Genomic DNA, 12913 nt, shown 5'->3' with positions numbered 1-12913 from the left:
CTGAGAGGGCCACATAGGGGCAGAGACGGCGGCGGAAAAAGAAAACGCAGCACACCAGCTGGGTACAAACTGGACTTTATTTGAGCTAAGAAACAGGTCTTTCTGAACATGTCCACACCCACTACGGCAGGCCCCTACTCCTGCGCCAAGCCTGGCTAACTCCCTCTCTCCCAGACAGAGCATCCCTGGCCCTCGCCGTGAACAAGGGAGCCCCAAATGGGCCCTAAGCCTGCCCCGGGCCAGAACTCAGCCAGGCCTCTTCATCAGCACAAGGCCCAGGGGCCTCTGGCTTTTGGTCTCTTGTGAAATAAAAAGTATTGTGCCATTTGAAACCCATTTCGGGAACGGTCAGTGCCCATGTCCCCCTCTTCTGGAATGGTCAGTGCCCCCTGATCCCCTTGTCCACAGCCCCCTGCCCCTCTGGCCTCCTCCATCCTGTGGATGCCATGCCCTGTCCTCTCCCCGTCTGCCTCACCCCACACCAGCTTGGAGGCATCCTTCCCTGACTGTCACAGACACACAGACAGACGAACGGAAAGACAGACAGGGCCTGTAGCAGCGGCAGCACATGCACTCGCTGGGTGCTCCCCTCCGGGGACAGACTGGGGGGTGGTCTTGATACCCCTCAGGGCCGCCCCCTCCCGGCACTCAGTCCGTGGGGGGGGGCTCCCAACCTGCCCAGCCATATGTCCACTGGGGGAGGAAGGGTCCACAGGGGCTCATGGGCTATCCCAGGATGCTGCGTGGGTGGGGAGGGGAGGGGAGGCTGGGACAGGGTCCGGGCCGGCAGGGTCTGTGGGCAGGAGGCAGTGAAACACAGCGAGGTCCGAGAGGTGCCTGAGACAGGGGCGCGGCTCGGAGGGTAGCGGGGGGAGCGCAGGCGGCCCCTGAGCTCACTCGCCTGTGTACAGACAAAAACCTCAGTCAGCAAGCGGCAGGTTAGTGCAGCACACGCACGCCCACGCAGCACAGGCACGCACGCGCACGCAGACCTGGCTAGGGCCCCCCTAAAACGGCCAGGGCGGCACTGCCACTTTCAGCTTCCCCAAGGTCAGCCCTGGGGTGAGGGCTGGCAGTCAGCCAGAGGCCAGGTCTCCAGGGTTCCTGGGCAGGCAGAGGCCCTGGGCAACCAAGGGAGAGGCATTCCTAGGCATCAGGGGCACCCCAAAGCCTGGAGGATAGTGGGAAGAATTCCAAAGAGAGAGAAGCACCGAGATGTGGGTTAACACAGAGAAGCAAGGCAGAGCCAGACCCTGGAGGGGAAGGAGCAGGTCAGAGAATGGGGCTGGGTTCGGGGGAGCGAGAGCTGAAGAGTTCAGAGACAGAGGAGGTGGCAACCCCAGGAGCCGGAGGCACAGGGCAGGGGGACTGAGGCTGGGGGGCCCAGGGAGCTGAATATGGCTCTCAGCGTCCAGGATCCAACAGGGGGGCGGGGGTCTCCTCAGAGCTGGCCTCTGCCAGGAAGAGAGGGGTGGTGGCTGAGTGTGGAGCTACCGAGGGGTTCCTGGCCCTGAGCTGCCCACGGGGAAGGGTGAGTAGCATGTGAGGCAGACGGCCTGCCCTCACAAGGAAAACCATTACCCCCGAGGGCAGCCTGGCCAGGGCCTGCCATCCCTGATGCCCAGAAGGCCGCCCGCCGTTATGCCCCGAGTCCGGGGACCCAGCCCTCTCCACGTTTCCCAGCTCTGCTCACCCTGACACCCCCCCCCCCCGGGGGTCCTGCAATGCTCCATGCCCAAGTCACTCCAAGGGCCCCTCCGGACGGGTCCAACTATCAGACACTCCCCACTGCCACCCCCAACCACAGTATCTTCCGTGGGATGGACAGAGGGGGCGAGAGATGAGTGGGGAGTGGGTGTGAGGAAGGGGCCTGGCAAGGGCAAGGTGACAAAGGCTTAGAAGAGTGTGGGAGGAGGACAGCCGGCAACAGGAAGCGGGGTCTCTCTGGCTGGCACCGGGGCAGGCGTGATTGAGTGTAGGGAAGGCAGTACCGTGTAGGAAGCTGAGCACTGAACAATTTGCTGTGTGGCCTTGGGCAAATCACCTCCCCTCTCTGGGCCTCAGTTTACTCAACTACAGCATAAGCAGCTGAACTTCGGGACCTCGAAGGCCCTCTCAGTTGCGGCATGCTATAACTAAGCTTGTGTCAAAGCTGACAACTGGGCAGGGACAAGGCGGGGTCCAGGGCAGGGGGTTCGTAGAGAGGGTGAGGTACTCACCTCTGACCTCCAGGCGTGCCTCGCACTGCCGAGCGCCATATTCGTTAACCGCCTTGCAAGTGTAGAAGCCGGCGTCACCCCGCTCAGCGGCCAGGATCCGAAGCTGGCAAAGCCCACCTTCTGCCTCCTCGGCGAAGCGCCGCTGGTCTGGGCGCACGGGCTGACGGTTTCTCAGCCTGTCAGAGGGGCTAGAACTCAGTCCCTGGGCCCAAGGTCCTGACCTGCAGGCGTGGGGAAGTGGGGCTGCAGAGCCGAGCGGGTCTCCCCTCCCTCCACATCATTCGTCCACTCCTCAGACCTACCCCGCTGACTGTGGGCACCCCTCACCCCCGGGTTACGGGGCTAGCTTTTCACCCTGACTCTGCCATGCCACCCGCTCCAGGAACTTCCAGCCTCCTCCGCCCATCTGGCTCTCTCCCCTCTTGGAACCCAACTGCACTTAGAGCAGCACCAAAGCTATTCAGATCTTAACAATTCTTAGATTTCATGTTTTGTTTTTATTCATTTTAAGGGACAGATAGCTTTCCCACTTCCCAAAAGGATTACGAATGTTAAAAGATCGCACTAGGGACTGGATAATCAATTAAAAATGAAAAACAGAACCCAAACCAATAGAAAACTATGTGAACTGAGTAATCAAATGGCACCTGGGATGAAGCACTGCAGCTGAGGCCCGAGTTTAACTCTGGACTCTGGCAGCTCAGACACAAATTGTTGTGTGTGGGCCTAGCACAGGGCCGAGTGCAGAACAGGGCTCAAAAATCACCCTATTGGGGCTTCCCTGGTGGCGCAGTGGTTGAGAGTCCGCCTGCTGACGCAGGGGACACGGGTTCGTGCCCCGGTCCGGGAGGATCCCACGTGCCGCGGAGCGGCTGGGCCCGTGAACCACGGCCGCTGAGCCTGCGCGTCCAGAGCCTGTGCTCCGCAACGGGAGAGGCCACAACAGTGAGAGGCCCGCGTACCGCAAAAAAAAAAAAATCACCCTATTGTCAAAGGATGGGTGTTGAGGTGGGAATGGCAGGGGACAGGCTTCTTCAGGAGTGAGATGACTCCTGGCTAGTCATGTCAAACAGACAGACAGGAGACCATGTGTTACCCAAACCCCTCCCCAGAGGGGACGCCCTGAATGAGCGTGAACACCAGGCAAGGGGCAGCGGCGCCACTGCCCCTGGGATGAGGCCCCCCAGGGCAGATCACTGGGAAGTCCACAAAGGGTCCGCTGCCCTCCACCCAAAGCCAGGCTTCACAGGGCCCAGCCTGGAGTGGGGGAAGCTGGCAGATGGTGGTCAGTGACTGCTACTCACCAGGAGACCACGGGCTTGGGCTCGCCCTGCACACGGATACTCATGGTGACATCTTGGCCTTCTCTTACGGACTGGTCCATAAGTGAGACCTGAAAGGGGACCCCAGAGTGTCAGGTGAGACAAGGCCCAGCTCTGGCTCCTGGGGGCAGGGAGATCTGGGACAGAGGCCTCTTCCACACCAGTCTAAGGCTGGCTCTGGATAAGAAGGGTTAATGGGACCAGGCTCCAGGCCTTGCTGGAGCCTGGTGTGGCCCCAAGACCAAGGGGCCACACAAAGGAATAGGGGCACCCGGGGATCTGGGGGCTGGCCTCAGGGATCTGACCTTGAAGGTGGGGGGCGCCTTGGAGCCAGTGTCGGAGGAACGGCGGTTCTGGCCGGGACTAAGCTTCATGGTCGGGGCTCGGGGCCAGGTCTCCCCGGGCTCTGGGAACTCCTCTGGGGGGCTCAGGTACTCCTCGTCAGAGGTGATGGGGCTGCTGAAAGGGGATGTGGACCCGCCTGGAGGAGAGACACAGGAGAGGTAGTGGCGTAGAGATGCCAGGGGAGAAAGGGGGGCAGGGAGACAGAACTGGATGGAACAGCCTGGGGTCAAGGTCCTGATAAGGTCTGCAATGTCCCAGAACCCAGAAGCTCAGGCGGCTCCCACAGGCCAGCCCTGCCCGGATTTCACTTCCCCGGGGTTCCTACTCACTCGCTGAGTAACCCTGCCCGGGTGTTTCCTGTCCCTGAGCCCCTGACCCATGCTCTGCCACAGACTCTCTCAACCCTGACCCTGATCCTCCTGAGTCGGGGAACCATAGGGAACAGCCTGGGGCAAAGGATTCAGGCACCAGAGGGGCCATTCCTGGGCCCTGTAGGAGACCTGGCATTCCACTGGAGCAGGGAACCCACATTCCCGGCACAGAACTGCAGGCTCCCAATGCAGGCGGTTCACGTCTCTGGACCCCAGAGCGGCACAACCAGGACACCTGTTTCTCGGGTGAGCTGGGCCTGGTGCAGAGGAACACACACCTCAGACGAGCCCTATCCTGACCTCAGTGCCAGGGCCAATGAGGCGGCACTGTCCAGCCAGCCCTTCCCCCGCTCCCTTCTCAGCTTCCTGCCCCAGATACCCCAGGAACACCTGTTGGCCCCATCCCTACAGCAGAGCCCCCAGAACCCTCAGGGGCTGGGAAAGCAGAGTTTGACTCATCCACAGAGAAGGGCGGCTCAGCCTGCGGAAGAGGAGGGGGCACCAGCGTGGCTTTGGGGGAGGGGTGTCCCCAGAGCCCTGGTGCCCTCCCCTGCAACTGGCCAGGGGCCCAGCCTCACTGAGCTGGCTCCTATCCGACTGCCAAATACAGACATGACTCTGCCGCAGCCCCCTGGCCCCTCCTCCTGACCCTCCACCCCAAGCCCCTCTGGCTATGCCAGGGGCAGGGCTGCACCCCAACTCACCCCGAGAGACTCTGCACGCGGACCCCAGCCTGCGCTTGCCCCGAAGGCTCTGTCCTGGCACCAGGCCCTCCGGCTGCCTGGCCCCAGCCAGCCCACCCCCCGGCCGGCTGCCTCCCCAGGGAGCAGGATCCCAGCCTGCCCAGCCCCACTCACTCTGCTGAGGCTCTGCACGAGGTCCTGGGGGAGGGGAAGGAGCCTGAGGAAGGGGAAGGAGGAGGTGAGGGCTGGCCAGGCCGGGACAGGCTGGGTGGCAGGCAGGCAGCTGGCTGGGGAGGTGGTGCCTGCCGAGACCACAGGCAGCCCGGGCCCTGGAGTGGAGGGGGAGGGGAGGGGAGGGGAGGGGCAGAGCAGCCCGCTGTATTTAGCCACCCTGCTCACTCCCAAGCAGCGGGATCTGCCTTTTCTCTCCTTACAGCTCCTGGACCCTGACACACAAAGCCCCCTCAGCGGCACCGCCACTCAAAGGACGGGGGGGGGGGGGGGGGGGGGGGGCTCAGTCCCCAGGGGAAGACGGGGGTGGCACTTCGCTGCAGCAGCCAACATGCTCGCACCGACCCATTTGTTTTGATGTGCCCCCCAGAGGAGGTACTGACGGCAAATGGCCCCTGTGGTGCCCCATTCCCTGACCAAATTGCCAAGATCCCCGATGCTGGAATCCACACCAACAATCCTCAAATACCTTAGCGCCGGGCCATACCCAGTCTTCTCTGGTGCTAAGAATCAGAGAGCTGTTCGGCCTCCTTCCCAGACATGCTGGCCCCTCAACTTGAGGGGCCCGGAATCCCACCTCTGCCTCCCCCGTTCCTGCCACGGCAGGTTCGGCCTAGCAGCCCCCCGCGGGACTGGGCCCCCGGGCGGACCCCCTGGGTCAGCACCCAACCCCCCTCCTACAGGCTCTACCAGGGACCTGTTGGCAACAGTCCCTCACCCCGTCAGCCCCACCAGAGCCAACAGTCAGGAGGATGGAGGCTGCTCCCCTCAGTGACCCCTCACAACTAGCACCCGTCGGGACTCGGTGGCGATGGGGCTTGAAGAAAGAGCAGCAGAGCAGGGGAGCCGCAGCGGAGAGGTCACGTGGCCTTCTCTCCTTCCTATCACCCGTGCCCCAGAGCCACATTCCCAAGCTGTGACCCGTGTTTCCCAACATTCCCAGTGAAGAAGGGTGGGGGCGGGGGTGGGGCACCATTCAGGTTGACTGTCCTGACGCGGGGGTGGAAAGGGAAGTCAGGATGGCACTTGATGAGCCTCTGCTCCGGGCTGGGCCACTAGCTAATGCTGAGATCACCGGCATGGTCCCTGGAGGAAGGCACTCCCTCCCGCTATGGGGTCACTTCCAGGATGCATGGCACTGAAGCAGCTTAAGGGCCCAGGGAGGGACTGTGGAGATTAGAGCTGGATGGGCTGGGTTTGCAGGGAGCCAGAGACACCTGGTGGTGTCTGGGGGAATAGCACCCTAGGGGCATCAGGGGACCTAGTGATTCAGGCGTCCTCAAGCCCCTTAGAGAGGGGAGCTGTCAGAGCAGCCCAGGCAGGATGCTCAGGCTCCAAAGGAGTCAGAACTAGGCCTCTTCAAGACAAGGCAGTGGCCCCTCACCCCTCTGTACCCCCAGAACTGCAAGAACAAGGAGGCTGATCAAGGATTTGTCTCCAGCTCACAAAGCCTCTGGGGCTCCACACCAGGCCCTGGTCCCACCCGACTTTTCACTGGCCCCACTGCCAAAACCATCTCTGCCCCTATATCCCCGCCCTGCTCCACCCACAAGCCTGGCTCTCACTGTGGGAAACATAGTTACACCAGCCAGGGAGACGGCAGCAGGTGCCCCCCAAATCTAAGATGCACATGTGCCCGCCATGTGCTGCCCCTACACACTCTGTGCCCTTGTCTCGCCTTTCAACACTGCTTCCAGGTCAGATTCATTTAATGAAAATAATGGCATTGGGAGCCCACAAGTTGGGAAGCCCTTCATCTCCAGACCAGTGCATCTCAACATCCCCTAAGGTGTCCCCAGGATGGATACAGTCACAGCCACCTACATGAAAGGCGTCACACGGGGCCCTCTACATCAGGGTTTCTCAGTCGTCCCTGAACCACCCACATCAGGACTACCTGGGAGCCTGTCTAACCTATAAATTTCTGGGCCTTACTCTGACCTGAAGAAACACGGGAAATTTGTTAAAAGGCACCCCCCCAGGGTGACTCTTATGCACACAAAAGTTTAGGGACGCCTGGAACCCCCATGGGAGGAGGACATGTCACCCAAAGAGGTAGCATCACGAAGTCTCACCTCACTCGGCTAACAATCTTCAAGGCCAGGCCCCGAACCTTGGAGGCCCGGCTCCACAGCCCATGTGCTTTGCGCTGCACCACCTGGCCTCCCACCTGGTGCAAGGTCCCTGACTCACGGCAGTGCTGTTCAGAGTTCACCTGGCACCAGAATCGTGTGGCGTGCTCCTTAAATCACTGCTCGCTGGGCCCCAGCCCCAGAGTTTCTGATCCAGTAGGTCTGGCTGGAGCTGATGTCACGTATCTCTAACACATTCCCAAGGTGCTGCTGACGACGGTCCTGATCTGGGGACCACGCTTTGGGGACCACTACTCTGTGGTCTCCTCTGCCATCCCAACCTCCACTCTCAGGCAGATCCTCGCTACCCTTTGCAGATGCAGGTCCCGCCCAGCCTCTGCCATGTGACCCAGGCTTGTGAAAGTCTCTACCCCCATTGCCACCTCACACTCAGCCCCTGAGGTCCACTCAGCCCCTGACTGTCCAGGAGGGCCTCAGGTATGGCTGGAAGGGCTGACAGTGGTGAAGGCATAGTGAGGTCCGCAGGAACCTTCTGGCTGGTTGGGATGACAGAGCAGATACACACACGACTATACCAGCAAGCACGAATAAGGTGGCAAGAGAGGGGCAGATAGGGGCCAGACAAGTACAGAGAGCAGGACATTGCTTTCGGCTCAGGGAAGAAGGGAAGACTGATGGAAGGGTGGTATTAGAATTAAGAGTTTGGTTTAAGCAGGAAAAAGCAGGCTTCCTGGCAGAGGAAACCACTTGAGCAAATGCTCAAAGGCAGAAAGCGTGTGCAGAGAACTGTAGCTCAACCTTCTGGCTCAGAACTGGGTAAACGAGAAAGAAGTGGGACATGGCAGTGTTGGAGCAGGTGCCTCCAGCCACCCTTGGGTCATCCTCAGGTCCAGGTGGTCAAGGCCACGAGTGTGGCCTCCCCTCTGAAGGCAAAGGGGAGCTCCGTGAGGTTTCTGAGGAAGGAATAACATGCTGGAGGTTCACAGCACGTACATAAATGGTCTGGCTGTTCACCGCCGGCTCTCCACACGCACCGTCTCAGGATTTCTATATATGTCTGCTGTGCAATGCCACCATGGAAGGGAGGGAAAAGAATGCACAGGCTGGCCTGCAGCGGGGAATTTCCGCAGGTGCTGCCCTGAGTATCTCCCCTTGGAAAAGGAGAAGGGCTGTGCTGAGAATGTTTCCGGCTTGGCTTAAAATGGACAACGAAGTGGAGGGAATTTCACCTGGGCAGCCTGACCTAACCATGGAAGTGGTTAACTCCTTACGTGTGTTACTTGGGGTTGCTGCATGTTTAGATAAATTGGCACCCATGGTAGATTAGGTCCCAATTCTTCTTTTTTTTTTTTTTGGCCTTACCACACGGCCTGCAGGATCTTAGTTCTCCGACCAGGGATGGAACCCAGGCCCTCAGCAGTGAAAGCGCTGAGTTCTAACCACTGGACTGCCAGAAAATTCCCCACCCGCATTCTTCTGACAGCTGTGCGTGAGGACCCCCATTCTGAGGTAACAGCCTTGGGGGAAGGCCCCGATCGGGGCCGACCTGCTTCTGGTAGACAGGAGTGGGGAGGGAGGGCTGAGTCGGGGCAAGGGACCACACTGGTTTCTTAGATGCTGTCCAAACCCCCATCAAGGATGCACAAAAGGGCCGTGTGGCCTTTCAAGATCCTCTCCATGGGCAGTCACTGCCTTCCCAAGGGAAAACCTGTAATTCTGCAGCAGCCGGCCAAGACCAGGGCCAGGAAAAGAGGGGGGCAGATGTTGGTGCCATGATTTCTTCTTCCTTTCCTTTTATGTTCATGACCTCCAATAAACCACCTCTTTTCTGTTATGGTGGTGTTGGTCCTATAGGTGGGACCAGAATGAGCTTTGTTAATTAAGCCTTATCCTCTGGCCAAAATGTCCTTAGCTAAATCATTAGCCCCACAGAGCCTCACAAATCTTATCAAGGAAGTAGCCCAGGAGTTACAATGACCCTTGCTTTGTAGATGAGAACAGGGTGGCCAGCTGAGGGGAAGTATAGAAGCCAAGGTCTCAGATGGAAAATTCTAGAACCTTGGGCTCAAATACATGAGACCTGTGCCTGAGGGGAGGACTGAAGGCAGCAGGATGGAGGCCCGGGTGCACGAATCCCCTATATCCCCCCTACTCCTGACCAGGGCCTGTGGTGGGGGTGAGCCGAGCGTGGGCACACCAGGCACTCAGGGAAACAAAGCAGGACCAGAGCCACGGGGAAGGTGGGGACTCGGAGCGGAACCCTCCCCCAGGCTGACCCACCCCCAGAGGGCATCGATAGTCTCTGCCTCTCCACCCCCTGCCCCGGGAGCTCATGCTCACAATTCTACCTGAACCCTGAACCCTTTCAGAGTAGCGGGAAAGGGGATGGTACAGCACAGCAGTTAGGAGGACAGGTTTGGGAGACCCAGGGACAGGCCTTCATTTCATGACCCGGCCTCCCAGTGGCCTCCACTCCTAGAGCTGAGCACCCCGACAGGGTAGCCACTAGCTTCCTTAGACTATGTCAGTGCACTTTAACTAAAATAAAATGGACAAGTCAGCTCTCCAGTCACACTAGCCGCACTTCATGTGCTCAACGGCCAGCCACACGTAGCTAGGGGCTACCCTTTTAGTGCACGTGACAACACTTCCATCATCGGTTCTATGATTAGCGATGCTCTGGAGTCATTTGCTAAAGCTTTCCAAGTCTCAGCTTCCTCATCTGCAACACGGGCGTGATAATACAGGCTACGTCCCAGTTGGGGATTAAATGTGATAACCCAATCAACACGGGGCCTGATACACATGAAACATGCAGTAAACGCTAAGGAGTCACGTTATGTTATTCTGCCAACCATGCTAAGTTTATCTGCTTCACAGGTGACTGTTTCCATCACCCTAAATCACCTATCGCTTCTAACATTCTTACGCAGATGATAGATGCTCGGTAAAGGCTGCTGGCCTCGTGCTGACCCTGTCACTTTATGCTTTCATCTTCTCATCTGTAAAATGGTAATAGGACTACCTGAGATGTCCCTCTCCAAGGGGTATATATGGTGCGGTGCAGCTCAAGTAAGGGAAGAAATGTGAAAGGGTTTGGAAAAAAGTATCTGCCACTCTGCAAACACAAGAAACTGCTTAGAGGGATGGAGCGCTCGGCACCCGATCGGTGCTCAGTAAAGGCTTGTGTGATGGATGCAGGCAGGATCGAGAATGCTTAGCTCGGGTTCAGCTCACCTCCCACACTCCCCAACCCCCTGCCCCAATCCACGCACCCCCCCTTTGGGATCATGACCATGGTCTCCGCAGAGTTTACCAGTGGGATGGAGCAGGCTGGGGAGGGAGCCAGGGCTGGCGTGGGGCTGTCAGAGGCAGTGAAGACAGACCCTGCCCCCCAAATCGCAGCACCCAGGGAACTGCCTCTTCAGTTCTCCCTGTTCCCGAAGCTCCCAACCAGGAACTAAGATCTGTGGGATCTCAAAATCTTGTCCTGTTGAGGGGGGAACCCCAAGAGGCCACTGGAAAGCCAGCCCCGGTTAGCAGGGGGTGCCGTGAGGAGCAAGAAAGGGAGGTGGTTCCGTGAGGCCTCTTCCCACAAGACGCTATACACTCCCTCCCCCAACCCGCTCGGCTCCCAGCCATGGGCAGGCGGGGCAGCGTGTGTGTGCACACACACACACCCTTCCCTTGCTCCGCCCCCTCACTCCCTACAGACTCCAGGCCTGGGACCCCCTCCCTTGCCAAAGGTCTGTGCCACCCACTGGTTCCGCCCATTCCTGCTGCTCTCTGGGTCCACTGGCCCCCCGTCCAGCTGCTCTGGACCAAACAGTGCCTTGTAGGGTAAGAAAATCTGCTTTTTCCACGACAGCCAAATCTAGACTCACATGCCTGCCCCTCAAGCCCTGGGGCCCTCCAGCCAGCCTGACTTATGGAATCTGTTCCCTGGCTGCAACGCCTGGTACAGCTGACTACCGTGATGAAGCTTTCTGGCTCCGCAGGGTGGAGGAGGCAGAGAGATGCTGTGATGGGCTGAAGACCCAGGGACTGGGAAATACGGAGGGACTGCCTGGCAAGGGCAGGGGAGGAGTCCCCAAGGCACAGACAGTCTGAAGATAGGGCAGAAGAGGAAGAGGCAGTTTCCCAGGAGCCTCGTGGAAACCCATGCTCCTGTGCACATCACCCCTTACTGACGCTAACAACTAACATTTGTCCACAGTTTTACAGTTCATAAAGCTCGTTCACACATTCGCTTTCATTCGTAAGGACGGTATAATTATCTCTGGTTTACAAACGAGGAAACCGAAGTGCAGGGAGCTTCGGCGTGGCGAATGCAGAACTCCCAGTCAAGTGCTGACAGCTGCCTTGCCCAAGCCTCCTTCCCAACCTTAAAAGGCTCCCAAATGGCCCCAAGCCAGTATTGGGGCAACCCGCCCACAACCCCGTGCCAAATCTCAGCCCAAGCCAGGTATTGACCGGAGTCCTGGAGCCAGGTCCGAGCCACCTAAGGGGAGCTGGGAGCTGAGTCAGAAAGAAGGCAGATCCCAGAGGTGATGGAAGGACAGAAGCATGCAGTGGAGGAATGGGTATGATTCAGCGTGGCGGGAGGGGTGAGGAGAAGGAGAAAGCCTAACACATGGGCTCCTGGGAGGTGTACGTAAGCTAAGGAAGAGGGAGACCTGCAGTTCTGCAAAGCCAGACATGTGCGGCCCAAAGGATCTAATGCAGGACTGGGACTCAGGTCAGATGCCACCAAGAACTCCCTAATCGTGAAGGTGCCGAGGCCCCAGGACCACAGCAAACTGGGCTCTGTAATCTCGTCTCCTGCAGCACTGAGTGAAAGAAAGGAACAGAACAGTGCGTGCTGTTCCCTCTCCAGGCATGCCCGGCCCCACCCCCTGCATCTAATTCCCAGGCTCCTTCAGGGCTCTGATGTCTCTCGGTCCAGCATCTCACAACACGGACCGACCACTTGGCTATTCTAGGCACTGGGTTCATCTGCCCTGCACTGTCCGCCAACCCAGGTCCTCTGATCTAAGTTCATTACCCAGTGGTCATATCCTTAAGGGTTGAGTCTGCGACTTTTCCTTCTGGAACACCCCCTACCCAGCCTCACCTATCCCCCCCCACCCACTCCCCGCCCAGGGCTAGCACCTTGTCAGGCCCAGCAACCTGAATGACTTGAACTGGCCATACACACTGACACCAGTCCTCAACCTGAAAGAAAGTGGGCTTAAATCCAAAGGAAGTAGTCCGACACCAAGATAGGACTTTCATAAAAATAGAAAACGAGGCAGCCTCAGCCACTGCCACCCCCCCGAAAGGCACTCTCAGCTGCAGCTTCTTTAGGGCTCTGGGTTCAACAGAAGGAGAAAGGGAGTGGGGGAGGGTTGTGACACTTAAAAGCATCTCTTTTTACTGCGGGGGTGGGGAGGGTGGCCGTTCTAGACAGGAAATGGCCTCAGAAGACTCCTGATGGCTTTTAAGCCTTTTGAGCTGGGAGATTCTTTTTCTCTGAGACGCAAGAATAATTTGCTTTCTCCACAGGACCCTGATCAGGGAAATGCCACGGGAGGATGGCATTTAGATGATGCTAAAGACAAATTTCAATGACTTCAGGAGTTGGCCCATCTGGCGTGTGCCTTGGGAATT

General features: G+C 58.6%; 1 protein-coding gene across 21 annotated transcripts in view; it reads right to left on the bottom strand.

Annotated features, from left to right (window-relative positions):
* SPEG (striated muscle enriched protein kinase) overlaps positions 1 to 12913 on the bottom strand; it is a 56295-nt gene that overhangs the window by 26210 nt on the left and 17172 nt on the right. For 15 of the 21 annotated variants that reach the window (XM_067026954.1, XM_067026943.1, XM_067026952.1 and 12 more), the window contains 3 exons: positions 3847 to 4022; positions 3524 to 3612; positions 2220 to 2395 (listed from right to left, as the gene is read on the bottom strand). In XM_067026954.1, the coding sequence (XP_066883055.1) occupies positions 2220 to 2395; positions 3524 to 3612; positions 3847 to 4022 (441 nt within the window). Of the gene's footprint in view, positions 1 to 47; positions 1455 to 2219; positions 2396 to 3523; positions 3613 to 3846; positions 4023 to 4961; positions 5043 to 5114; positions 5216 to 5889; positions 5907 to 12913 lie in introns of those variants that run through there. The other 6 variants (XM_067026957.1, XM_067026949.1, XM_067026948.1 and 3 more) reach the window with 6 other exon arrangements.

This window comes from Kogia breviceps, chromosome 2, assembly GCF_026419965.1.
Source record: "Kogia breviceps isolate mKogBre1 chromosome 2, mKogBre1 haplotype 1, whole genome shotgun sequence".
In the NCBI taxonomy this organism is placed as follows: Eukaryota; Metazoa; Chordata; class Mammalia; order Artiodactyla; family Physeteridae; genus Kogia; species Kogia breviceps.
Note: the sequence above shows the minus strand (reverse complement) of the source record. Positions and strands in the feature narration are given on the sequence as shown.